At 40.8% G+C, this 26,252-nt stretch overlaps 1 protein-coding gene across 11 annotated transcripts in view; it reads left to right on the forward strand.

The window, feature by feature from the left end:
- TBC1D5 (TBC1 domain family member 5) overlaps positions 1 to 26,252 on the forward strand; it is a 570,404-nt gene that overhangs the window by 535,084 nt on the left and 9,068 nt on the right. For all 11 annotated transcript variants that reach the window (XM_070238099.1, XM_070238103.1, XM_023620885.2 and 8 more), the window contains one exon: positions 12,249 to 12,348. In XM_070238099.1, the coding sequence (XP_070094200.1) occupies positions 12,249 to 12,348 (100 nt within the window). The remainder of the gene's footprint in view (positions 1 to 12,248; positions 12,349 to 26,252) is intronic.

The raw sequence follows: 26,252 nt of genomic DNA on the forward strand, positions 1-26,252 counted from the left end.
TTAGCTATTCAGGGTTCCTTGAGATTCCATATGAACTTTAGAATGGGTTTTTCTATTTCTGCAATAAATGTCCTTGTGATTTTGATAGGGATTGCTTTAAATCCATAGATCACGTTGGATGGTGTTGACATCATAACAATATTAGGTCTTCCAATCCATGAATGTGGGATGTGTTTCCTTTTGTTTATGTCTTCTTTAATTTATTTCAGCAGTGTTTATTAAATTTCATTGTACCAGTCTTTCGCCTCCTTGGTTAAGCTAATTCCTAAGTATTTTATTCTTTTTGATGCTTTTGCAAGTGTAATTTTTTTTGTAATTTCCTATTCAGATTGTTCATTGTTAGTATGTAGAAATGCAACTGATTTTCATATGTTGATTTTGTATCCTGCTACTTTGCTGAATTCACTTAATTCTAACAGTTGGGTATTTTTGTGGAATGTTTAGGGTTTTCTATGAATAAGATCATATCATCTGCAAAGGGAGATAATTTTATTTCTTCTTTTTCAGTTTGAATGTTTTTTATTTCTCTTTCTTGCTTAATTGCTCTGGCTAGAACTTCCAGTAGTACTATGTTGAATAGAAGTTGTGAAAGCAGACACCCTTGCTTTGTTCCTGATCTTAGAGGAAAAGCTTTCAGTCTTTCAACATTGAGTATGATGTTCTCTGTGGGTTTTTTCATATATGGCTTTTATTCTAGTGAGGTAGCTTCCTTCTGTTGCTAGTTCATTGAGTGTTTTTATCATGAAAGGGTGTTGAATTTTGTTAAATGCTATTTCTGCATCAATGAGATGGTCATTTGGTTTTTTCCCCTCATTTTGTTAATGTGGTATATTACATTGATCAGTTTTTCTACATTGAACCATCCTTGCGTTCCAGGACTAAATCCCACTTGGTCATGGTGTTTGATCCTTTTAATATGCTGTTGAATTTGCTTTGCCAGTATTTTGTTGAGTATTTTTACATCAGTGTTCATAAGAGATATTGATCTGTAGTTTGCTTGTAGTGTATTTGTCTTTGGTACCGGGGTAATACTGGCCTCATAGAATGAGTTGGGAAGTGTTCCCTCTTCTTCCATTTTTTGGAAAAGTTTGAGAAGAATTAATATTAGTTCTTCCTAAAAGTTTGCTAGAATTCACCAGTAAAGCTATCAAGTTCAGGGCTTTTCTTTTGTGGGAGTTTTTAAATTACTGATTCAATCTCTTCACTAGTTATAGGTCTACTCAGATTTTTTATTTCTTCATGATTTAGTCGTGGTAGGTTTTGATTTCTAGGAACTTGTTCATTTCATCTAGCTAATCCAGTTTTTGGCATATAATGTTCATCGTACTCTCTTATCCTTTTTATTTGCATAGAATCAGTAATGGTGTTCCTGCTTTCATTTCTGATTTTAGCAATTTGAGTCTTCTCTCTTTTTTTCTTAGTCCATTTAGCTAAAGGTTTGTCAGTTTTGTTGATCCTTTCAAAGAACCAACTTTTGATTGTGTTTATTTTCTCTTTTGTTTTTCTGTTGTCTATTTCATTTATCTCTGCTATAATCTTTGTTATTTCCTTCCTTCTGCTGGATTGATGTTTGGTTTGTTCTTTTTTATAGGTCAAGTTGTATAGTTAGGATGTTGATTTGAGATCTTTCTTGTTTTTTAATGTAAGCATTTATAGTTATAAATTTCTCCCCAACACTGCTTTCACTGCATCACCTAAGTTTTGATATGTTGTGTTTTTGTTTTCATTCATCTCTAAGTATTTTCTAGTTTCTGTTGTGATTTCTTCTTGGATCCGTTAGTTGTTTAAAAGTGTGTTGTTTAATTTCCACACATTTATGAATTTTCCAGTTTTACTTTTGTTTATTATCAACTTCATCCCAATGTGATCAAAGAAGATGTTTTGTATAATATCTGTCTTTTAAAATCTCTTGACTATTAATTTGTGGCCTAACATGGTCTATCCTGGAAGATGTCCTGTGTGCACTTGAGAAGAATGTATATGCTGTTGTTGTCAGATAGAGTGTTTATATATGTCTGTTAGATCTGGTTGGTTTGTTGTGTAGTTTAAATTCTCTATTTTCTTATTTACCTTCTGTCTGGTTTTTGTTCTATCTGTTGGTTGAGAGTGGGGCTATTGAAGTCTCCAGCTATTATTGTAGAAATGTCTATTTCTCCCTTCCATTCTGTCATTTTTTGCTTCATATGTTTTCCTGATCTGTTATTAGATGTGTAAATGTTTATAATTGTTATAACTTCTTGCTGTGTTGAACCTTTTATATACATACATAATGTCTTGTCTGAGTGTGAGTTTCTTTCTGTTGATCTTACTTTGAGTTCATTAAACTTCTTACATGTTTATATTCATGTCTTTCCTTCAAATTTGGAAAGTTAGCAGCCATTATTTCCTTAAATATTCTCTCTATCCCTTTCTCTCTCTTCTTTTTCTGAGACTCCCACAATGTACATGTTGATTCACTTGATGGTGTCCCACAGGTCCCTGAGGCTCTGTGTACTTTTCTTCAATCTTTTTTCTTTCTCTTCTCAATAATTTTCATTATCCTATCTTCAAGTTTGCTTATTCTTTCTTCTGCCTGCTCAAATCTGCCTTTGAATCCCTATAGTGAATTTTTCATTTCAGTTATTGTGCTTTTCAGCCCCAGAATTTCTTTTTGGTTTCTTTTTAGGTTTTCTGTTTCTTTAATGATATTTCTATTTTGTCCATACATCATTTTTTTCACTCTCTCCATTTCTTCCATTAGTTCTTTGAGCATTTTTAAGATGGTTGTTTTAAAGTCTTTGTCTAGTGGATCTGCCATCAGGTCTTTTTCAAGAACGATTTCTGTTGATTTATGTTTTTCCTTTGAACAGGCCATATTTTCCTTGGTTTTTTGTATGCCTTGTGGGTTTTTTTGTTGACAACTGGACATTTGAATCTAATAATGTGGTAACTCTGGAAATCATATTCTCCTCCTTTCTCAGGGTTTACTGGTTTTTATTATTGTGGAGTTTTTTGTTTGTTTGTTTGTAGGCTGTCTCTGTACCAAGGATCAGCCTGAGGTGTAAACTTAAGGGCTCGTCAGGTCTTTTCTGAACCTGTACCTTTTCTGAAACTGTACTGTATATGCAGTTGCTTTTGAATGTGCTAGTCTGTAATGTCTGGCTCCCCAAAGGGGAAAAAGGGAAAAATGAAGTAGAGGATAAAGGGTGCACTAGAAGTCACTTCAGATCGAGGGGGAGGGGTTTGCAACAATGACCACCCTGCTCTTTGTCTGCAACACTGTGATCAGAAACAGCAACCAGCAGGACTGGCCCAGTGGCACAGCAGTTAAGTGCGCACATTCCACTTGGGCGGCCCAGAGTTTGCTGGTTCACATCCTGGGTGCGGACATGCACTACTTGGCAAGCCATGCTGTGGTAGGCATCCCACATATAAAATAAAGGAAGATGGGCATGGATGTTAGCTCAGGGCCAGTCTTCCTCAGCAAAAAGAGGAGGATTGGCCCCAGATGTTAGCTCAGGGCTAATCTTCCTCAAAAGAAAAAAACAAAAAAACAAAACAGCAACGAGCAATCAGAGCACAGATCCCTGATATTTTGAGGACAGCGTCATTTTTGCCCACTCTGGCTCCCACAAGCTGCATGCAAGCTGCTCCAGGAACAAGTGCACAGCGGCCTGCCACAGGTCTTGGTGTAGAGGATAGGTAACTGCTATTGTGCTAAGAGGTGAAATTGACAGAAATTAACTGCAATTTACCCTCCAAGCCTTTTCCTGGATGTAGCCAGCTTTCAGTAGATTCCAGCCTTCCAAAATAGGTATATCAAACAGATTCTACCAGTGCAATTGTCGTCTGTAGGTGGAGAGGCAGATTCCTGGTGCTTCTTCCTGTGCCGTCTAACCCAGAGGCAGTGTTTGGTAATGTAGTGGATTTTATTCAGCTTTCTGGAGGAAACTAAAGTATGAAGTCATACAAAATACTGTTGTATTTTGGTTTTGGTATTTTAGGTTTTGGTACCTTTGTTCTAGGTTACAATAGGAAGGAAGGAGCATCACCATTACAGCATGAAGTGGGATGGAGGGAAAGGTGTCAGTTATTCTTATGAAAACCCTATCCTGAGGACATCTCTGGTGTCCACAGATGGTATGCATCTTAGTGGTGGTACATAGCACTTACTGCTTCAGCGGCTGAGAAACAAGGAAGCCTGCTCATGTACGTTCTGCTACTGGCTAGCTACCTAGCTATATTAAAGTTTATTTGTAAAAGAAAGGGCTTTGAAATAAATTATCTCTAAAGGCAGTTCCAGTACTGAAATGGTGTGATTTACCACCTTAAAATTTAACAGCTCAAGCTTTGAATTTCAGTCCAGAATTTCTAAAGGCCTTTTCCATTCATATTTAACATGTTTGTTTACCTCCTGTCTGAAAATGGGAAGTGGTTTATTTACTTGGGAATTTGGTAAGCACCTTTATTTTTTTTTTTTTTTTTTTTTTTGAGGAAGATTGGCCCTGAGCTAACATCCGTGCCCATCTTCCTCTATTTTATACATGGGATGCCTGCCACAGCATGTCTTGATAAGCGACATGTAGATTCAAGCCCGGGACCCAAACCGGTGAACCCCAGGCCACCGAAGCACAACGTGTGAACTTAACCACTGCGCCACCAAGCTGGCCCCACCTTTATTTTTTTAAATATTTTTAAGAATCACATTCTTTCTAGGCAACCCATAAAGAACAACATCTATTGATGTTCCCACTTTTAAGTGCATAGAAAGAAGCCTTTTATCCTAAAAGTGCTACTCAGAGTTTGCACATTGGACAAAATATTATAGTTATCTGCTTTTTTACAAGTTATTTAAGTTATTCTTACTGTTTAGTGTTGTTTAGAGCACAGATTTGTTTAGACTATAGTGTTTAGAGTTTGCTTTGGAATCAATTTTGGTCGCTTAAAAATATTAATTCCGGGGCCGGCCCCGTGGCCGAGTGGTTAAGTTCGCACACTCCACTGCAGGTGGCCCAGTGTTTCCTTGGTTTGAATCCTGGGCGCGGACATGGCACTGCTCATCAAACCACACTGAGGCAGCGTCCCACATGCCACAACTAGAAGGACCCACAACAAAGAATATACAACTATGTACCAGGGGGCTTTGGGGAGAAAAAGGAAAAAAATAAAATCTTAAAAAAAAAAATTAATACCTCTTTTTTCTTCTTGGTAATCACCTTTTACCTTTTTTAAAAATTTTCTCTCTATTATGTTACTGAATAATAATTTGATTTTCTTATGACAAAAATATGTTCCAATTTCATTGTAGAAAATCCAGAGAAAATAAGCAAAAAGAAGGGGAAAAAATGACCTATCATCCCACACTTTGGAGAATAACCAGTATAAACATCTTGGTGAATAACTTGCCTTTTTTATTTTTTTTTTTCAAAAACAGAATCGTTCTTTACCTATTACTTTGTAACTTGTTTTCCCAATTAGAATATGATATGTTATTGTTAAATGTTCTCCTATGAGAACATCTTAAAAAGTTGCATAGGGGCCGGCATGGTGGCATAGCGGTTAAGGTCACGCCCTCTGCTTCAGCAGCCCGGGATTCATCAGTTCAGATCCTGGGCACCAACCTAGCACCGCTTGTGAAGCCATGGTGTGGCGGCATCCCACGTAGGCAACTAAGGACTTACAACTAGGATGTACAACTATGTACTGGGGCTTTGGGGAGGAAAAAGTAAAAGAGGAAGATTGGCAACAGATGTTAGCTCAGAGCCAACCTTCCTCACCCAAAAAAGCATACCTTTAAAAAAGAAGTTGCATAATATTCTGTTTATGAATACACCACAAATTACCTAAGTCACCTGCCATTAGACATTCAGGATTGGTGTGGAATGTGTGTGTGTGTGCATGCTGTCGTTGAATGTCTGTTGAATATCCTGGGAGTTATGTTTTGCATGCATCCGTAATACCTTGGAATAACTTTCTAGAATTATATTAATAATCTAGATGCAATAACAAAATGAACATTTTTTGAGTGTTTCCCATGTGCCAAGCACTGTGCAAAATGCTTCATCTGGAAAATCTCATGTAATTCAGTCCTCCAGCAGTCACCTCAGGTAGGAATTATTATTCTCCCCATTTCATAGACAGGAAACTGAGGCTCAGAGAGCTTTGCTTTCTGGTCAGGGTCACAGAGATAGTACATGCAGGCAGAGTAGACGCTGATTCTGGGGCTGGTGACCCTGTTCCAGCTTGCACTTCAGCACGGCCCTGCTACTTTACATACTGCTTATTTTTATACTCCTAAAAAGTCATCTTTGTGCTCCTCTTCCCTTTTTCTGGCGGTGCCTTCCTCTGCTGATACCATATGCTCTGGTTTGGATTTCATCCACACCATGTGTGTGTATTTTGCCCTTGTGTACACCACAGCTTCCTCGGAACATCCGTGGCCTTCCCACTTTTTCTCCTTGAGACTTTCCGTTTCCTTCACTTCCCACTTCTTGTTCACCCATCTGCTCGAGAACGACTGGGCGTCTTTCCTGTCTCCTGGTTGCTATATTTAGCCTGTTCCTGCTGCCTGTAGTCAGTATCAGTTCTCTCGTCTGCTTCTCTTCTTGTGATCTGAGAACACCACTTGGAAGCTTAGCAGAACTCCACCCTGGTGCCCTTCCTGCCCGACTTTTCTCCCAAACCAAGGACCCCGGGGTTTTAATTGGTCTGTGGACAAAGACACTGCTGCAGCCGGTATAATCATTGTGAGCACAGTGCATGTTAGGGCCATGCCACAGCAGCCTGCATGTCAGACCCCAGCCCCCAAAACATAATTATCTGAAGTAAAAATGTAATAGGGGCGAATGGGAAAGACAGAGAAGGCTTTTTGTGAAACCTCAGCTCCTGCTCCGGCTCAACTCAGTGACTGGTTCTTTACCCATGTGCCACATTTTTCTGTCTCCGCTCCTTTGTTTACTGGGTCCCTTCCTCCTAAACCATCTTTATTCATCATTTCTTCTGAGTCAAGTCCCCCTTCATCTTTAAGATCCATCAAAAATGCTGCCCCTTCCAGAAAATCTGCTTTTATTTCCCCTCTGCAAATTGAAAGTCATCTGCCCTCCCCAGAATTGTGACGGCTCCTCTTTCGTATCTTTTGCAGCACTTACCTGACTCGTCTCTAGGCTTTATGTAGGGGTTTTGCCTCCTAAACTTGTGGAGGTTGGAATCCATGTCTCATTCATTATTGTATTTCCCACAAGGCCTAACACAATACGAATGAATATATTTGTTGAAGAAATTAATAAGTGAATAAATAATAAACTACATAAGCTTGTTCTAGGGTCTGGCTCGGCGGCCTAGTGGTTAAGTTCGCACACTCCACTTTGGCAGACCGAGGTTCTCAGGTTCGGATCCTGGGTGTGGACCTAGTACCGCTCATCAAGCCATGCTGTGATCCTACATAAAAGCCAGGAAGCATCCCACATAAAATAGAGGAAGACTGGCACAGTTGTTAGCTCAGGGCCAATCTTCCTCACCAAAAAAATGAAGAAGAAGAAGCTTGTATTAAAACCAAGAAATGCCAGTGAAGCATTTAACAAAATTGATATATAAAATCATGTATTGTAAAGCAGTTTAAACAACTAAGATGTATAATATTTGACTAGAAGTGTAATGATACATCAACTGTTTTGCTGTGAATGGTGGTGGAAACACCACTTTTTAAAAAGCAAATTCAAAAAACCTTTTCTTCAGTCAAAACAAAAATTGTTTAGCAAATAACAAAACAACACAGCCAAATCATACGTGAATGTTTTTCAAGGAAAACAATTTAGTTAAGCAGTTTGGGATTAGAACTCGACATTGTAATTGTGAATCTCTCTTAAAGAAAACTGAGATATGAGGTTATTCATTGGAAGGGCAATAGTAATTAAGCATAGGAAAGAATGTGTATACAGGGAAGAAATGAGAGTAGTGGGCCAAGTGACTTGGGTTCTCAAATAGCTGTCTACACCTTGGTATACACTCGCAGAGGATGTAGCTTACAGAGCGAGAGACTGTGTTTCCTGTAGGAGACAATGAGAGAATCTACCTCAGGTTTGTTGTGAGAATTAAATGAGTTAATGCATGCAAAGCTCAGTGTCTGCATATTATAATCGCTATTAAAGGGTTAGATGGTAGCTGTTTTTCTCTTGTGGTGGAGTGGCCCTCATCCTCTTCCCTACAGGGCTGCCAAGTACAGTTGGTATATGTTGCACACAGTGGTCTGCATGTGGCCCTACTTCATAATCCTCCATCACTTTCTTGCCTTGCACGTCAATTTGCCATCTAAAACTTAAGACAGTGACAGGTTTTTAAGCCCTAATTAATCTTTCTCGGCCAAGCTACATAAAGGTTTTAAAATCAGAAACCAGTGTTTTCCAACAGTGAATCATAAAACCCTATACTTAAAATCCATTTCACTCTTTTGACTTGATTATAAAAATTTTTTTAAAAGAAAGAATAATTGCCTTTATTGAGTACCTGCTCTATGCCAGATACTCTCCATGTGTTCTCACTTTGCTCTCTCACCAATCCTGCCAGAGGGGGTTGGGAGGACCAAGAAATGAAGGAACTTGTCCAAGATTATGTGGCTGGTAACTGGCAGAAAGAGGGTTTGAACCTGGGTGTGTCTACTCCAGAATTCCATCCTGCCCTACCGTACGCCCTCCTGTAATGGAAGGCAGATCCTATATGCAGAAGCAGATAGAGTAAGCATTTATCTTCAGTATCTTATTTATACATAAAAATTACACTAACAGGTTGTTTTCATAAAACCTCAAGGCAATTAGCCAAGCATTTGTTTTTGATTACAGAGGACCAGTTTAAGGAAAACAAATGACTAAAGCTGTTGGTGTTTAAAGCATGTTAATTGGGAGGAGTGTGGAGCATGAGAAGCTAAGAGAGAAATGTAAAGTCAAAGTTCCCACACTTTTAGAAGCTTGATTCTTGGTTCTTTCTTTTGTCTGTAATTATGTAATGTAGTGAAGAATAAATGACAAGCCACCCTTTTGCCTCCCAGTGATCCATTTCTACATATAAAGTCAAAGTGATGTTGAAGGGTTTAGGAATGTTTTAAGAGTTAGCAAACTCTAGAGAGATAACGCACTGGATTTTAAACTTCCAAATGGAAAAGGTTCTTGGGCCTCTCAACCTGTTTCAACCATAGTGCTCCTCTTATCTCATATAGTGAGCTTTCTTTTAGAAAAGTTTAAATGAATGAAAGTTGCCGTTTTCCATAGTGTAGATTTCATTCGTATTGAAATTTTATTTGGGATTCAGGTGAGCGAGATGCTCCTCAGGTCCACCAGAGTCTAAAGCTAAATTGCAAACTTGGAAAATTGTTTTTTTATATCCCCTCATGCTCACCAAGTGAGTACGTCAGGCTGCCGTGCTCTCATTGCCTCCCCATGCCCTTGTGCAAATTGTGCACTGCACACTTATGCAAATTATGCACTGCAGTCTCTTGCGTTTTTTATCACAGTAATGTTCCTGCTAGTAGAGTAATGTGTTTGGAGGAAGGGACCCCTTTGAGCTACATACTTCTCTCCAGCTCTTCAATGCCTCACCACCAGCAGGCCAGGCCTCTCTCCTCTAAAGTATCTCCTCTCAAACTCTTCTTCCCTCCCAGCTTTGAAAAAAAGCAAACTGAATAAATAAATCCATTTAGGTCGGAGTGACTGCTAGAGATTAAAGCTCCCAAGGGCTTTTGCATTTTAAAAGAAGTGATTGCTTAATCAAAATTAAACTTATACATGGAGTAAATAGAGAAGATGTTTGTAAACCAGGAGGCAGTGCATTCCTAGTGTTCTTTGCCACTCTGGGCTGTCAGCACCCCGATTGGTAGCCACATGAAAGGAGAAACTCAGACCACAGCAGGGCCCCCCTTCTTTTAAAAGACTGGGAAGCTCTAGCCTCAGTACAATTCTAGACTCATCCAGTTGGGTTTGTGTCTGTAACACGTTGAAAAGGTGACTTGTTCAGTAGAAGGGACAGGAGGCAGGGACCAGGATTTCCAGAACAGTTTTTCTTATTTCATTATAAGACTTAAGTGTACTCTGCCTCATACTTTGGTAGTTTATATAACTTTCTTCTTCCAGCTACTCATGTGTAAGCTCCTTGGGAGAAAAGTCTCTGACTTTTACCTTCTCCAGAGTGCTGAATTTAGGCCCAGATTGGGTAGAGTATTACTTTCAGTTACATGACTTGTTAATGGCAGGACCAGAAATAGAACTCAAATTTCCTCACGCCATATACCACTCTAGTGTTCTATGCATTCTACCACTATTTCAGCTATCTATTGCTGCATAACAAGCCACTCTAAACTCCCACTCCTTAAAACAACAGCACTGCTATTTCTCAGAGGTTTACGGGTTAGGCATTTGGACAAGGCTCAGTTGGGCTGTTGTTCTGCTCCACATGGTGTTGACTGGGTCACTTGCTTAGCTGCCTTCAGCTGGCTTGGCCTGAAAGGTCCAGAAAGACTTCATTCACATGTTTAGAATGTCAGTGTTTCTCTTGTGGACTCTTTCTCTCCATATTTTCTCTCCTCTCTTTCAGGATCTAGCCTGAACTTCTATACAACATGTAGCTATCTCTTCCTCTAGTGAAAGCAGAAGTAAGCAGAAGTTGGCAGGCCTCTTAGACTAGCCCCAAACTGGCAGTTTGACTTCTGCCGCATTCTCTGGATCAAGGCAATTCATAAGGCCAGCCTAAATTCAGGGGGAGGGGAAATAGATACTACCTCTTGATGAGTAGAATAGCATGTACATTGAAGGAGGAAGGAGTTGATGGTGGCCATCTTTGAAGACTGACCACAACCATAGTTAACAGTAGTTGTAGCCTTCCTTCTCTAATTCCTACAGTGTCCTGATAGAGCAAGGAAACTCAAACCTGTGCAGAAACAAAGGAGAAGAAAAAGCCCTAAAACTCCCTATTCTTTTCCACCTTAAAGCCTTGCCAAAGAGTTAGGAAGATGGCACCACCTACCCATAGGCCCTTGTAATCATCTCTTGGCTGAGCTTCTTCTGGTGGCATTTGTCCTTATTTGAGTATCAGAGGAGAGGCTGCTGAACTTTGTGGGGTATGTAAAGAGCATGATTAGTGCTTGTGTAATCTTACAGAGAGCATTTCACAATAATTTTTTAAAGCTACTGCTATGTCTGTTTTCTGTGTCAAGCATTTAAATACATATTCTTAGGGGCTCATTCTCCAGGCAGCAGTTAAAAACAATACTTTCCAGTGCTGCATGTGTGTGTTGCTAAAATGGAATACACCTACAAGTAACCTTTTCAACTGTTAATTTTCATCTATAAGTCAAATTATACTCAGTTTCTAAGAAAAAGCATATCTCGGTAAGTTTCTCTTCCCTTCTTTAATATATGAAAGAACAAGCATCTGAGACTGGAAAATCAATTTTCTAGCCTATTTCAGCTCTGGCAACATCCATTTTTTGTGTTCTAGCTAACTTGGTTTAAAATATCCTACATAATGAGGATTATTCTCTTTCTCTGAGAAAAACTTCCATAATCTTCTAAATTTCCTTGGGAAATTTTTTACGTGTATTATTTTTTCCTTAAAAAAGAAACCAGACTTTATTCCTTTGTTGCAGTTAGATTGTGTTTTACCATTTAGCTAATTACTCATCTCAGAGTATTTTTCCTAGAAACAATCAAATAAATAAAATGTTCTAGTGTCATATCAAGAGAGGAAATGTAAGAGCAGCTATTTATGGACTGTGGGGGCAAAACTTTTCCAAGTGCTTTGGGAAATCTCACATTTTAAGAGATTATCGTTGTCTAGAAAATGATGAGATTTGTCTTATATAAATGGAAATCCTTGGTTTCCCAAATGTATGTGAGAGAAAATGTAATGTTTTGGTAACAGCTGCCTAGAGAGTATGGTCCGCTGAAATCCAATTTACTCTCCCAATTTGTGTGGCTCAATAGTTATTGAAGGTATTTTATGTACTTTTTTTAAACAAGGTTTTGTGGGTAAACATTTACACATGGCACAAAGCTAGCATTCAATTAGGAAAAGTCCAGATTTTTTTAAACCTCCAATTACCCTTTCTCTATTTTGTTTGTGGTAGCAATGGTGGATTTGCTCCTGTTTATTTGCTGTTTTCTTTTGTTTTGTCTAGGACTGAAGAGACATTGTGCCTTTTTAAAATAGTCCAGATCATTTAGAGAACTTTGGGGATCTCATTTAAATTATTTTTAATTTCCTTATTTTTACCCCTTTCATTTTAGGAAGAAGAATTAGAAGCCCAAATTTCCTTCCTTCAGGGACAGTTGAATGACCTCGATGCCATGTGCAAATACTGTGCGAAGGTGATGGACACTCATCTTGGTGAGTGAACTACTTTAGCCCTGGGGACAATGATAGTTATAACAATAGCCACTAGGCCCTGTGTTGAGTGTTTACATGAATAACTCATGTGATCCTCACAGCAGTGCTGTGGTAGAAGTATACTATAACTGTCCACATTGTGCAGATGAGGAAACTGAAGCTTGAAGAAATTAAGCAAATTTCCCAATATTATATCACTAGTAAGTGGAGTTGAAATTCAAGATCAAGGATTCTGGCTGTAGATTTCAACTCTTAACTGCTACACTGCCCTTTGTAAATATCTACCTACCTCAAACCAAAATGAAATCTTGAGGTTTCAAGATCAAATAGTTACCTCTACTGTTGTACCAACCTGTCTATAATCACTAATGTGATTATTATTTCGACAATGCTTTTGTAAGTATACGTTTTTTTTAACTACCTGCGTGAAATGCGTGTCAGGACCACATGACCTCCTCTTACTTCTGACTGCTTATATTCTAAGAAATGTCCTTGTCTGAAGTTGAGTGTATGTGTGAGTCATACATATGTCACATTAGAAAGTCTTTAGACACTATTCTATACGTTTGTGAGAGTCCTCTATTTTTTATTAGAAGTGGTCTCAGCTGGATCACATAGGTATTGCTTCAGTAAATTCATGCTGCTTGCAAAAGCTTTTATAATACATATTGTTACCGCTTTTCAGCCCATCTGTAGATGTCCTTTCTTTGTCCACTCTCCAGTGTCTCAGTATCTGTAGTTTGGGAACGAATTAGGAAAATATGACATACTATAATGGAAATGGCTGATATACTGCTCTATGAGTGTGGAGAAATTTCAAACCAAGTATTGTAAGAAATCAGGATGCAACCCACCTGTGCGGGGAAACCAAAGAGAATCTACAGAGTCCTCTTCCCACTAGCAGAGGCCCTGAGAGTGGCCCGTCTCTGGGGCCATCACTGAAAGTGGACTCTCTGCCTCAGACCCCTTCTATCTCTAAGCCTATTAGGTCATGCGTCCATTGCATGTGACCAAAATCGCTGTCATTTGGGAGTAGCCAAAACCACCCTAGTGGCCAGGATGTTTATTACCATGTAATAAATGTTCTTGTATGGATTTGGAGATGCTGACCTAAGTGGCTGGCTGCCTACCAGTGTCTTATTAGGCACTGGGCTGGCTTGGCCCTGTTCTGTCCTCAGCCTTATTTCTACTGTCTTGACCACACCTTCAGAGAAAAGGGCTCAAGGGGAGGAAACAGCAGGAGAAACCCTGCTGTAGATGCTCAAAAGGGTAGTATCCATTATCACAGCAGGAAACATTACCCCTGTCACATCTGATTCCACCCCCTTCAAAACGCCACTTATTTATGTGCTGTTTTATGATCATTTTTAAAAATTCTTATAGAACTAAGTTTACATGAATCTCATCTTAGAGCATCACACTTTAAAATGCATCAAAAAGAGGTAATGAAGAGATAATTTATATATAAATAACTAATTTTAATAGATTATTTCAATGTAATTTTAATTTTAAACTAAGTTTGTGTGTACATGTGTGTATATGTGCATGCACATCTGTGTTTTTTTTGCTTCTTTGTCTACGTGGGTGACTTTTGTATTACTTGATTTTGGTTTTGACGAAAGTTGGAGAACAAAGGAATGACTGAGAGAAAGATTTACTGGAACTCTAGAAAATCCTGTTAGGAAATTTCCAAGTTGTTTGGTCCACATAGCAGCTTTTAAAGCAGCTTTACTTAAGCAGCTTTACTTAAATTTTCAAACAGCTTTTGCTCTGATTTTGGTCTTTCAATCAGCACTAAAAGAGCGTTTTCTCTTTATGGGAGGGGGAAACACTTCAATTTAAGAAAAGCCCCTACCAGCTGTGAATTTTGAACTAACCACAAAACTAGATTTGTTTTTATGTGTACATTTCACTTTCAGCCAGAATCCTTTCACATAGCTGCCAACATCTTTCACCATATAAATAGCACGGCTGTCTGTTTAACATGGGATTGGGGGATGCTACAGAAAATTCCTGGCGCAGGGCCCACAGATGCATTTTATTTCATCTGCGTATTAAACTGCATAATAAACCAATAAGCATTGCTGTTCCTGTGTTGTAGGCAATTTTGATTCTAAGCAAAGATTAGAGGAAAACACAAAGGCTAATTTAAGGCAAAGCTCTTGATTTAATTTTTGACTTATTATACTTCCTTTAAAAGTGATTTTAATACCCTAGTGTTTTTTTCCATATGATGTTTTCTATTTTTCCTGATTATTAAAGTAGTACAAAATTGGAACAAGCATGGGAGAAAATACTTGCAAATCATGTATCTGACAAGAGGTTAATATCCAAAATATATAAAGAACTCATACAACTCAACAGTAAAAAAAATCCAGTTATAAAATGGGCAGAAGATCTGAGTAGATATTTTTCCAAAGAAGACATGCAGATGGCCAAGACATACACAAAAAGTTGCTTGACATCACTAATCATCAGGGAAATGCAAGTGAAAATCACGCAATATCACCTCACACCTGTTAGAATGGCTGTCATCAAAAAGATAAGAAATGAGGATGTGGAGAAAAGGGAACCCTTGTACACTGTTGGTAGGAATGTTAATTGGTACAACCATATGGAAAACAGTATTGGAGGTTCCTCAAAAAATTAAAAATAGAACTACTGTATATGGTCTAGCAATTCCACTTCTGGGTACTCATCTGAAGAAAACCAAAACACTCACTTGAAAAGATACATGCACCCCCATATCCACTGCAGTATTATTTACAATAGCCAAGACATGGAAACAGCCTAAATGTCCATCAATGGATGAATTGTTAAAGAAAACGTCGTGTGTGTGTGTGTATATATATGGATATTATTTACACAGTGGAATATTATTTAGCCATAAAAAAGAATGAAATCTTGCCATTTGCAACAACACAGATGGACCTCGAGGGCAATATGCTAAGTGAAATAAGTCAGAGAAAGACAAATACCATATGATCTCACTTATGTGTGAAATCTGAAAAGAAAAAAACCAAACTCATAGATCTAGAGAACAGATTAGAAATGGATGAAGGTGGTCAAAAGGTCCAAACTTCCAGTTATAAAATAAATAAGGCCTGGGCATGTAATGTACGGCATGGTAACAATAGTTAATAAGACCATACTGCGTATTTGAAAGTTGCAAAGAGAGTAGATCTTAAAAGTTCTCATCGCGAGAAAAAAAATTTTTTGTAACTATGTAAGGTGACAGATGTTAACTAGAATTATTGTGGTGATCATTCCACCGTGTTTACAAATATTGAATCTTTATGTTGTACACCTGAAGCTAATATAATGCTATATGTCAGTTATACCTTAATTTTTAAAAAATAGAACTGAAATATCCACTAGCAAGTTATTGATTATAATATAGTAATGCAATCTTTATAAAGTACTTTTTTATTTATTAACACAGGGAGATATTCATGATCTATTATTAAGTGAAAAAGCAAGTGGCAGAATAGTATACGTTTGATGTGAAAAAAACCATTAACAGTGGTTACCTGAATGAAAGAAGATTATAGAGGGACTTTCTAGGGACCCAATCTTCTGTGCTTGGAAAATGGAGGACCCTCACTGAGCATCTGTAGATGGCGGAAGAGCATGGAACTAGCACCTGGGGGCTGATCTTTACACTGCAGGCAGGAGTCAGCTGTAAGAGTGGCTGGAATGGTATCTGAGAAGGAGACAGCCTCATGGAGCATCAACCAGACAGAGGGTTGAAACCAGGCTCTGTCACTTCCTAGCTTAGCCTGCTTATGATTGTGTCTTCATATATAAAACAGAGATACAAGTGTCTATCTTGCCAGTTTGTGGCCAAGATAATATATTTTTAAAGCCCAGCACAGCATGTGACCCAAATGGGTATTCAACACAAATCCTCTCCTCTTTCCCCTTAACTCTTAACTGTTCCTTCTCAGGGAGAGACTCATCCAGCCAGTGACCAGAGAGCTGGGTAGTGACTTGTGTAGTGCCCCACAACCAGTTCGGGGAAGAGCTGGGACCAATACCACATTCCCAGTACCTACCTGAATATTCCTTTATCAAATAATGCAAGAAGATGCTGGAATTTTGGATATGCTGATCCTAAGATTAGGTGTGTGAGCTCTCTGAGCAAGAATAGCTTTATCAGGACTGCATGATGCTCTGCGCTCCTTGGCACGAGCACCCTGAGCTCCGTGTTTCCCTGGGCCACAGGCTGCTGAGACAGCCATGAGAACTGCCTGAGAAACTTTTTCTAGGAGTTATTTCTCTGTGTCTTCTCTAATGTTAATTATTTTCACTAAATTCCTTTCATTTCAAGAGAATTCCATGTCACCCTGTATTTTCATCAGACATTGCAGTAATATCTTAAAATGTCAAGTACGGTTCAAGCCTGTTTTTATAACTGATAGAACAAATATAGCGAAAATCTCCTCAGTTAAAAATTATATAAAAGCGTTTGTTCAAATGGTCCTTTAATTATAAAGGTAGTGAAGTTGACAGGTTAGCAGTATTACTTTATGGTTCTGGAACCCAAAACTGAAAGAGTTTGTTTTATCAAAACTCTACCAAAATTCTAATTTTATTGCCTCCAAATAATTGAATTATTTGAATTCAAAGAATTAGAGACAGAAATGGAAAATATGTGTTTTATTAAATCTAAACTTTTCCTGTCAACTTCAGAAGACTTTTTTCACGTGTTCATTTTTCTGTTGCTATAGTTACTCCCCTTCCTGTCTTCCTGACAGTTGAGTTGAAAGCCATTGACGGTATTAACCTCTGTGGCTGAGCTCAGGCTATTTTTGGATTTGCCATACTTCACATGTAATTGCACGTGAGTGAGCAGCTGGGCTGAGCTGCCAGCTGTTTATGGGGAGTATGAACTGCTCACTGTGCTGGCCTCTAATGTCCACACCTGACTGCTCCCACTGGCAGTATTTCCATTCATCTGTTTGGTGTTTAGACACTAGTTTCCAGCAGCTGGCCCTTTCATCGGTGGTTCATGCAAACAATGGGAGAGGTAAATGCAGTGAATTCAAGGGGAATTAGGTTTCCCGTGCTCTTATTGAGAGTACTGTAGCTCATAAGATCTTAAAATGTTAAAGACGTGGAAGCGCTGAAAGCCATCTCAGCTGTTCTTCATTTCACAGATGAGGACACCAAGGCCCAGGAAGGATGAGTGACACACAGCTGGCTAGTGCCAGGAATCCAGACCCAAATCCAGGCCTTGGCTTCTCTTTCACTAATTCTTCTAGTGAGGCCACACTTGAATCAGCACTTGGATTTCAGGTCTTCCGCTATTTTATTGCACACATCCTTACTTTGCACTTGTCATAATATTTATGCAAGAATTAGCTGTAAGAGGAGCCCAGTTTTGAAAATCAGTTTATTTGCCTCTGCAAGAACTTTATAAACCTGATTTTCTGATGTTTATGAAAACAGCTTTCAATGGATGTCTTTGGAAGTGTTCAATAAGGCAGTTAACTAATGACATTTGAAAAACAGAAGAAAAATGTGATTACTGGACAGCTTTCTCTCTGTCGACCACACTGTGATAAAAGCTTTTTGTGATTATTTTAAGACTTTTAAGTACTGCATTTAATTGTGGGTAGCATAGTCCTCTTTAGAAGGAAAAGATATACTTCACCTGAAGATCTTGTAAAAAATGCAGATTCTGATTCAGTGGGTCTGATGTAGGGCCTGAACTTCTGCATCCTAACAGCCCCCAGGTGACCTGATGTTACTGGCTGCTGGCTCCTTTTAGCAGCAGGTAACAAGAGAACTTAAAAATTATTTGGGCAAGGGGCTGGCCCCGTGGCCGAGTGGTTAAGTTCGCACGCTCCACTGCAGGCAGCCCAGTGTTTTGTTGGTTCGAATCCTGGGCGCGTACATGGCACTGCTCATCAAACCACGCTGAGGCAGCATCCCACATGCCACAACTAGAAGGACCCACAACGAAGAATATACAACTATGTACCAGGGGGCTTTGGGGAGAAACAGGAAAAAATAAAATCTTTAAAACAAAAATTATTTGGGCAAAATTCAATTAATGTGTTCATAACCCTATTAATATATTCAAAACCCCACACTTCAGGCACACGTGCAGCTAAACTCTCTGGGCAGAGAGCTCAACCTTCCCTGGCAGTCTGATGTGGCCTCCAGTCATCTGAAATTCAATTCTTTTTTCAGCCTCCCTGAACTTGTTCTATTCTAGCAGAAGTCTTTGTCCCCCCTGGTTTTATTATCAGAAGACTTGACACAATTGGTCGGCATCTTCCTTGTACCAACCCCATACCTATTTAGGAAAACTTAGCAAACTATACACTATCTTATCCTTTCCCAGGCTGAGATACCACAACTCTGATCACATGGCCTCAATACAGACTATCCATCTTTCATCATTTTGTTTTCCATTTTCTGGCTCTCTCCCATTTTCCCACATGCTTTTCGAGAGAAGGAACCCAAATTGAATATCCTTCCCTCTCTTTCTTTTTTTAAATATAATTCCCAAATCGTTCATCTTTCTTAAACTGTGTGACTGCATAGTCTGTCCTCACCCCTCCCTACCAGGCTGACTCTCCATGTCCTCTCACCCCGGCCCTTACCAGCTATTGGCCCAATAGGCAACAAACTTATCCAGCCCATCTCTGTGGAAACAGGCTTGCTGCCAGTTGCTGGAAAGCTCAAGGACTTTGTGGCCACCACAAGCATCTCATGCTGAGCTTGTGAGTAGGGGAAGGTGAAACCCAAGATAAGAAGGCTAATGTTCATTTTTAAATCCCAGCTTTACCAGTTAACTTCCACTAGATCCTCATGTCAGCAAACCTCTTATGGCCTGAGATTTACAAAAAATATATCCATCTTAAACCCAGTTCAAAGGTCTTATTTGACTAAATGATGTAATTTCAGGAGAGTCTTAGCCAAACTGCTCTCCTATCTCATTGCTCCCAAATGAAAGGGCATGATGGCAAAACCCCAGGATGTTTCCAATTAGTAAGGCCCTCGCTAGGTTTCTGCTTTCATTTTTAGAAGGACGTATTCTCACAAAAGCATCTAGTCATTACTGGAGCTTAGAGAGCTTTTAAGTTTAAATATATATATAAAGTCTCTTTTTCTGGTTGACCTTAAGGTGGCAGCCATATCAGAAATATGATAGATTTTACTTCCATGGCACTCTCTGGCTGTCAGGGTGGTAAATCCTAAGAGAACAATATGCCAAACAGTAGAGATCAGTAAACATTTGGAACTCTGTGCTATGCACACTCAGCTCACTTAAGAGAACTACTTATTGCCCCAAAGACTAATCTTAAGTGTAATACATATATTTGCTTAGTCTTACCCTTGGGTTTTCCTAAGTAATGCTCCTCTTCCAGTGCTGAGTGTAGGATCATCAGCCATTCCGGATGCAAAATAGGACCCTTATGATTTGCTTTTTGCTTTTTAAGAATGTACTCAGCACCAAGCACCTGACTTAGTACTTGGCTCTTAATAGACCATCAATGAATGTTATTTGCTTTCACCTGCCCCTACCTCTTCTTTTTTTTTTTTTTTTTAAAGATTTTATTTTTTTCCTTTTTCTCCCCAAAGCCACCCAGTACATAGTTGTATATTCTTCGTTGTGGGTCCTTCTAGTTGTAGCATGTGGGACGCTGCCTCAGCGTGGTTTGATGAGCAGTGCCATGTCCGTGCCCAGGATTCGAACCAACGAAACACTGGGCCACCTGCAGCGGAGCGCACAGACTTAACCACTCGGCCACAGGGCCAGCCCCTGCCCCTACTTCTTCTTAATGCAGGATCTGGTTGATCATGCTAGTATCTCTTAATTCTTCATCTGAGAAATATCTCATCTACATCGATTCTTCAGGAGATAAAAATCAGCCCTAATGCTGGCGTGCAGGTCATTGGTCATTTGGCCAGTATTTACTAAGTACCTGCTCTCTGAAGTAAAAACAGGTTCTGGGAGAAGTAGGTTTGGGGTAGGGTGAGAATGTACCTCATTAGAAATACCTAAAGTGACACATAGCTTCACATGAAGCAAACTGAGGTCCCCACAGAGCATCAGTGATCTCAGCAACATTGGCAGGGACAGGTGGGGTTCTAAAGTAAGAGGGACAGAGTGAACAGAGTACCACATTTGGATCCAAAAGACCTTGAGTCCAGGATTTGTCATGTAGAACTGTGCAGTTTCAGGAGACTTTCAGTCTTTAAGCCTCATCTATGAATTACAGTTCCAAGAGCCAAAGATGAAGTAGGAGGGAGTCCAACAACTGGACGGTTTCAGAGGGAAGACTATAAATAGGAAGCTGATGCTTGAACAGTTTTAAGGTGGACTTTGAAGAAAAGGAGGGATGTAGTGTTATAAGGAGAATAGGAGGTCCTTCTAGAAGGGGAATGGCATTTTCAGGGATTCAGAGAAATACACACCATGTATTATTAAAGGGTGAATTTGACGCCTACAGTCTTCTCCTAAACCTGCCTTCTCCCAAGATCTGGACAACTATGGCGCACACTCTGAGCCGAAACCCCTTTGCCAGCGGCCCAGCCAAAGCCAACAGTAACAAGTACAGGTCTGTCCCACTCCTTAACTAATGGCCACCTCTTCAACTGCTGCCACTTTGGGCATACATATGACCTTATGTCAGCCCTACATGTGACCCCTCTATTTTGTAACAGCCTGCATATTTCCCCTTTGGAGTCTGGGACAGTCCCTTGTGTGAGATTGTCAGAGGTCAGGGTAATTAAATCTCTGTCAGAGGTGAGAGGTCCTCAGAGAGCAGAATTCCCTTATCTGGGTATTTAAGGTACTGGAGAAGGAAAAAAAGATGTACTAAGCTAAGCTATAGTAACAGGAAGGCAGTATGCTAGAAGTGGACTGCTTTGATTATTTTATCTAATCTCTCCAACAACCCTGTGAGATGGGTATTACCCCCATCTTACCAATGGGTTTATTGACACACAGATCACAGCCCAAGGTCTTCAAAGTCCAAGCTGTTTGATGCTAGTGCCAGTGGTCCAGAAAGGTCTGATAGAAAAGATTGGGCAGTCAGTTTTGCATATAGGTGACTTCCTGTTGCTGTCTGACCTCACTTAGGTCAGTTCCACCACCAAATAAAGGGCACTGTCATCTCAAGGCAGTCGAGTTAGTGCCAAGACCCCATCCTGGGCCTTTTCATGGCTCTAGCCCCTCCATCAGTGCCATATACATAGAGGGCTCAGGAGTCCAGATGATCTGGAATCTAATCCTGGTTCCACCACTTTCCAGTTATGAGACCTCAAATAACACACACGGCATTTCTGAGCCCAGCTCTCTTTTCTGTAATAGAGTGGTGGGCCTCATCTAGAACTGTTGGCGGTATTGTCAGATGAGGTAATGTGGCCACGTAGAAATGAAAGCTACCAGGGCCTGAGCTTCTGGTGCACTAGGTGAATCTCCCCCCGTGTATGTATTCCTCACGTTAATCCTGTGAGGAAGGTTCTCTTACTACCCCGAGGTACAAAGAGGTTAAGTAACTTGCCCGCTTCCACCTCCTCTGTCTAGATGTTAGTTCTGCTTTTGTCCCCTTTCTGCTGCCCTTCTTGATGAATATAGGCTTACGTTACCTTCTGTACCAGCCGTTTCAATGAAAACTTTTTTCCAAGCATTGAAGAAAATAAGGGTTTTAAGAAATTGAAAAAGTAGTTTGTGTGCCATTTCCATTACCCTCAGAGTTAGAGATCTATTTTTGTGGCATTGACATTTCATGAAAAATAGTGGAGTCACCATGAGATTGTTATGTTGATAAGATTTTTGTATACTTTCCACAGAAGTGCTTAGTTCTGTGAGGTGTTCCCCATGAGTTTCAGCGCTCCAACAGTTATAATATATGATACTTACATAGAAAGAGATTACAAAGAACATAACCTTCCTCCTACACAGAAACAAAAAGAAAGACCCTTTATGTCGTAATTTATTCTACCTCTCGCTGTAAGGAAAAATAGGCATTACATTGGAATTTAAACATTTCACGTTTCTGCCTTTAATATTTTAAGGCATGAAAAGGCATTATTATGTTTTTCTATTTTTGCATGCAGGTACAACTTACTTAAAGCTGCAGGTTTGTTACTAAGAGATTATATATTAGTATATATTAGTAGAATGTTCGTTAATGCTACCTTAAATGAATATATAGTAGAACCATTTAGGCAAAGGATTTACATGGTCAGTACTTTGTTAGTAAAATGAAAATTTTTGTATTCAAAACGTTTAGCAGCCTCTGAAGGTGCCATTTTATTTTAATTAGGATTTCTATACCCTCAATTTCTTAGAGTGAGACTAGTCAGCTTAGTTGATTATGGCAGAGGCTTATCCTTAAAATTAAGTGAACATTTTATGTTTAGGTGGGTTTTCAGGGGAGAAGGTCCGGTTTTTCATCAGATTCTGAAAGGTTATGTTTGAGTCTGTCCACAAACGGAGGCTGCAGAATTGCCGGGTGGGGGTCCGCCACGATGACCCTAAGGCTCTGGGCTCTTCTCCCTCCCCGGCTGGGCCCTTGGCTGCCCACGGTGCACAGCGGGCCAGAGCCAGCCTGGGACTGGAGATCATGTTGTGCGAGCAGGAGAGGATTGGTGGGACTCCTTGGTCCCCTTTCGTTAGAGGATTTCCCTCCTGGATAACGGGTAGTTTGGTTGCTGTGCTGAGTCGAATAAGGTTCTCCCTAAATTCGTGTCCACCCAGAGCCTGTGAGTGTGACCTATTTGGAAATAGGGTCTTTACAGATATAATCAAGTTGGGCTGAGGTCATCCTGGATTAGGGTAGGCTGTAATCCAGTGATTGGTGTCCTTATAAAAAGAGGGAAATTCGGACAGAGACACACAGGGAGAGTGCCATGTGACAGTAGAGGGAAAGCCAGGGATTGCGGACAACTGCCCGAAGCTGGGAAGAGGCGAGGAAGAATGCTTCCCTAGAACCCTCAGGGAGCCTGCCAACCTTGCCTTTGGACTGAGAACCTCCAGAGCTGAGGATGAGTTTCTGTTGTTTTAAACTGTCTAGTTTATAGTACTTTGAAACTAATACAGCTGCTAATAACATAAACCCAAAAAACAAAATAAACAAATCAGGAGGTTATTTCTTGTTTTAAATAAAAGAAGCCCAGAGGTAGGCAGTCCAAGCAGGTATGGCAGCTCCATGATGTACCCAGTACCCCAGGCTGCTTCTGGCTTTCTGCCCACAGGCCTTAAGCTGTGATCCTCATGCACGTGTTTGCAAGTTGACTTGTGGACCTCCTGCCAGCGTTTCAGGCAGCAAAAATGGGGAGAGTAAAGGCACAAACTGAGTCAGTCCCCCTGAGGAGCTTTCCAGAAGCTCCATGCAGGGACTTCTCTTGCACCTCATTGGCCAGAGCTGTGTCACATGACCAACCTTGGCTACAAGGGAAGATGCACACAGTCCTGCCCTGAATAAAATCTGTGACGTGTTGGTGAGGAAGGAGTGGAGGGTAGAGTTGGGGTAGCCCACCAGCAGCTCTGCCACCTCTTTCGACCTAAGAGGCAGTGCAATAGTGAGGATCTAGGCTTGGTGGCTGCTCACACTCTTATCAAAAGGGAGCACATGGGGGGATGTGGCCTGTACAACACGGAGCATCATTCTGCCTTAGGCCTGTAATGAAAGACGAGAGGTTTCTCTTGTTCCATCTTCCCAGTATACTCATACCTTCTGCCTTCACCAGCACGCCCCTTTCAGCCTCCGCCTGCAAGCACCACCACCACCACCACTCCTGAGTATATGGGTTTGTGGCAGACTCACAGCAAAACAGGGCATCCAAGAGAAGGTGGCCAGGGCTTCCTGGTTCATGGGACTTTCAGGCAACATGGCCAGTTAGGTTTTGTAAGATCTCAGGTAGACACTGGTACTTCTGTAGTGGGACAGTAAATCTATGTACCTGAACTCAGGTGTACGGAAGTCGTGCTGTGAAGTTCCGTTCCCACCAGTGGCAGTCCAAGGCTTAAACTTGCCAATTAAAGGCAACTCGGTCTCTTACAGGTCAACTGTCTCAACTGAGCAAATGCCCCCAGATAGAGTTTCTCCACTCTGTCTCTTCCCGCCGCCAGCATGATGTCAGAGTTCTGGGCTGGCTTACATGGCTCTGTGGTGTTTGAGGAAGGGCCTCTGAGTGCCCTCTGGGTCTTTACTGGCCTCTAAGGAGAGCTCTGTTCCTGCCTATTCCTGGGCCTCTCCCCAGTGCAGCCTCTGACTGCCCTGTAGGTCTGCAACCTATGACCCTAAAGGCCTTTGGTTTTGCTGCTGCTGACCATGGGCCTCACCATTACACTGGGGCAGGAACCGCGCAATTTGGACAAACCCTTTTGCTTCAGGATATGTTCCACAGCAGACCATCAGGGGCAGCAGGAGACAAAGACCCAGTCAGGGCAGCAGGAAACATCATGTTTGGTTTCTGCCCATTGCCTCTTCTCCTGGCCCCCCGATGTGCTGAGTGTGGCCTCCAGGGGCCTCCTCTCCGGTAGTTCCTTGGACTGAAGAAACCCCCCCTGCTTCCTCCACATGTCTTGGCGCTCCTGCATCCATTGGCTAAACTTCATCTCATGGTGTGGGGGCTGGCCCCTGCTGCCCCTGCTTACCCAGCAGGAGCTGGGGGATCCGCCCCACCTCGCAGCTCAGCAGGCAGAACCAACCACCCTTCCCAACTGCCCAGCCACTGTGCGCCCTGCTGCTCCGGCAGCCCTCAGGCCCTCAGAGCTCTGCTTTCCAGCCATAGCAGTCATAAAAACCAAAGTAAGCCTCTGCAGTCCTCTACAAGACCTACAGAACTGTTTCTTGTCAGTTTTCTTCAGTTGATTGTTGTTAATGTCTTGTTGAGTGGATTTTGTGTTGTTTTTTTGTTGACAGAGAACAAATTGTTACAGGCTTTTAAGGAAACCAAAAACGTTAGCCGTCTAATTATATCTATTATTCCATTCCCATTCATCTTGCGTTCTTGTTTTGGAGCAGGCCTTTCTGATAGCCAGAAACTACAGTCACATTTTCTGAATAAGTAAAAGCTGCTGTTTCCTGCTGCAGTGTGGAAGAGGACCTGTCAGCCTGGTTTATAGGCTTATTCAGACTGCAGGTTCTAATAAATAGTCAGGCTGGCCTCGTGTTGATGGTGTCAGTCTTCACCTTGCCCATTACTGGAAGTACCTTCTGAAAGTATTTAGAATAGCAGTGTTTTGAAATGCAAGTTGCAAGAGTATTTTTCCATGTTTGTTCATTGTCAGTAAGTCAGTCAGTCAGTCAGTAAATACTTATTGTGTGTCTGGTGGCAGCCTGTAGTGCCATGAGTTTGTCCTTTTATTCTTGCCACTGTGTTGAATCGACAACATGCTTTACCATTTAATTCCTTAAAGACGGTGTCTTTATTAATTTCTGTCACCTAGGAGGAACACGTCCTGAGAGAGAGAGGTGAGTTAACATGAGTGAACCGGGAGGCAGTGTAGGAAGCCCAGGCCAAAATGCTTCCTCCTAGAGGTTAGATGAATGTTCTAGGCTGTTCACCACGTGGTAGGTCAGCAAAAGGTGCCCTGGTCTGTCTGTGAAAGTGCAGACACATCTGTCGTTCTAAGAATGCATTCATGCAATGTTGGTGGCAAGGCTGTGCGTGCCAGGCTCAGTGCTCCCCTTGGCTCTGCCTGGCGCCTCCCCATCCGCATTTTGTCAGAGCATCCTCAGTGGGAATAGTTGCTGAGAAATGTGGCAGAAAAATTCTCAAGTTTGTCTGAAGCTATGGTGTGGCAGCAGATAAGTTATACTCAGAGCATTAGTTATCAAATGTCATTCTAGAGGTACAGACTTCCAGTTATAAAATATGTCATCACAGGTGTGTGATATATGGCATAGGGCATATAGTCAATAATATTGTAA

This window comes from Equus caballus, chromosome 16 (assembly GCF_041296265.1).
Source record: "Equus caballus isolate H_3958 breed thoroughbred chromosome 16, TB-T2T, whole genome shotgun sequence".
In the NCBI taxonomy this organism is placed as follows: Eukaryota; Metazoa; Chordata; class Mammalia; order Perissodactyla; family Equidae; genus Equus; species Equus caballus.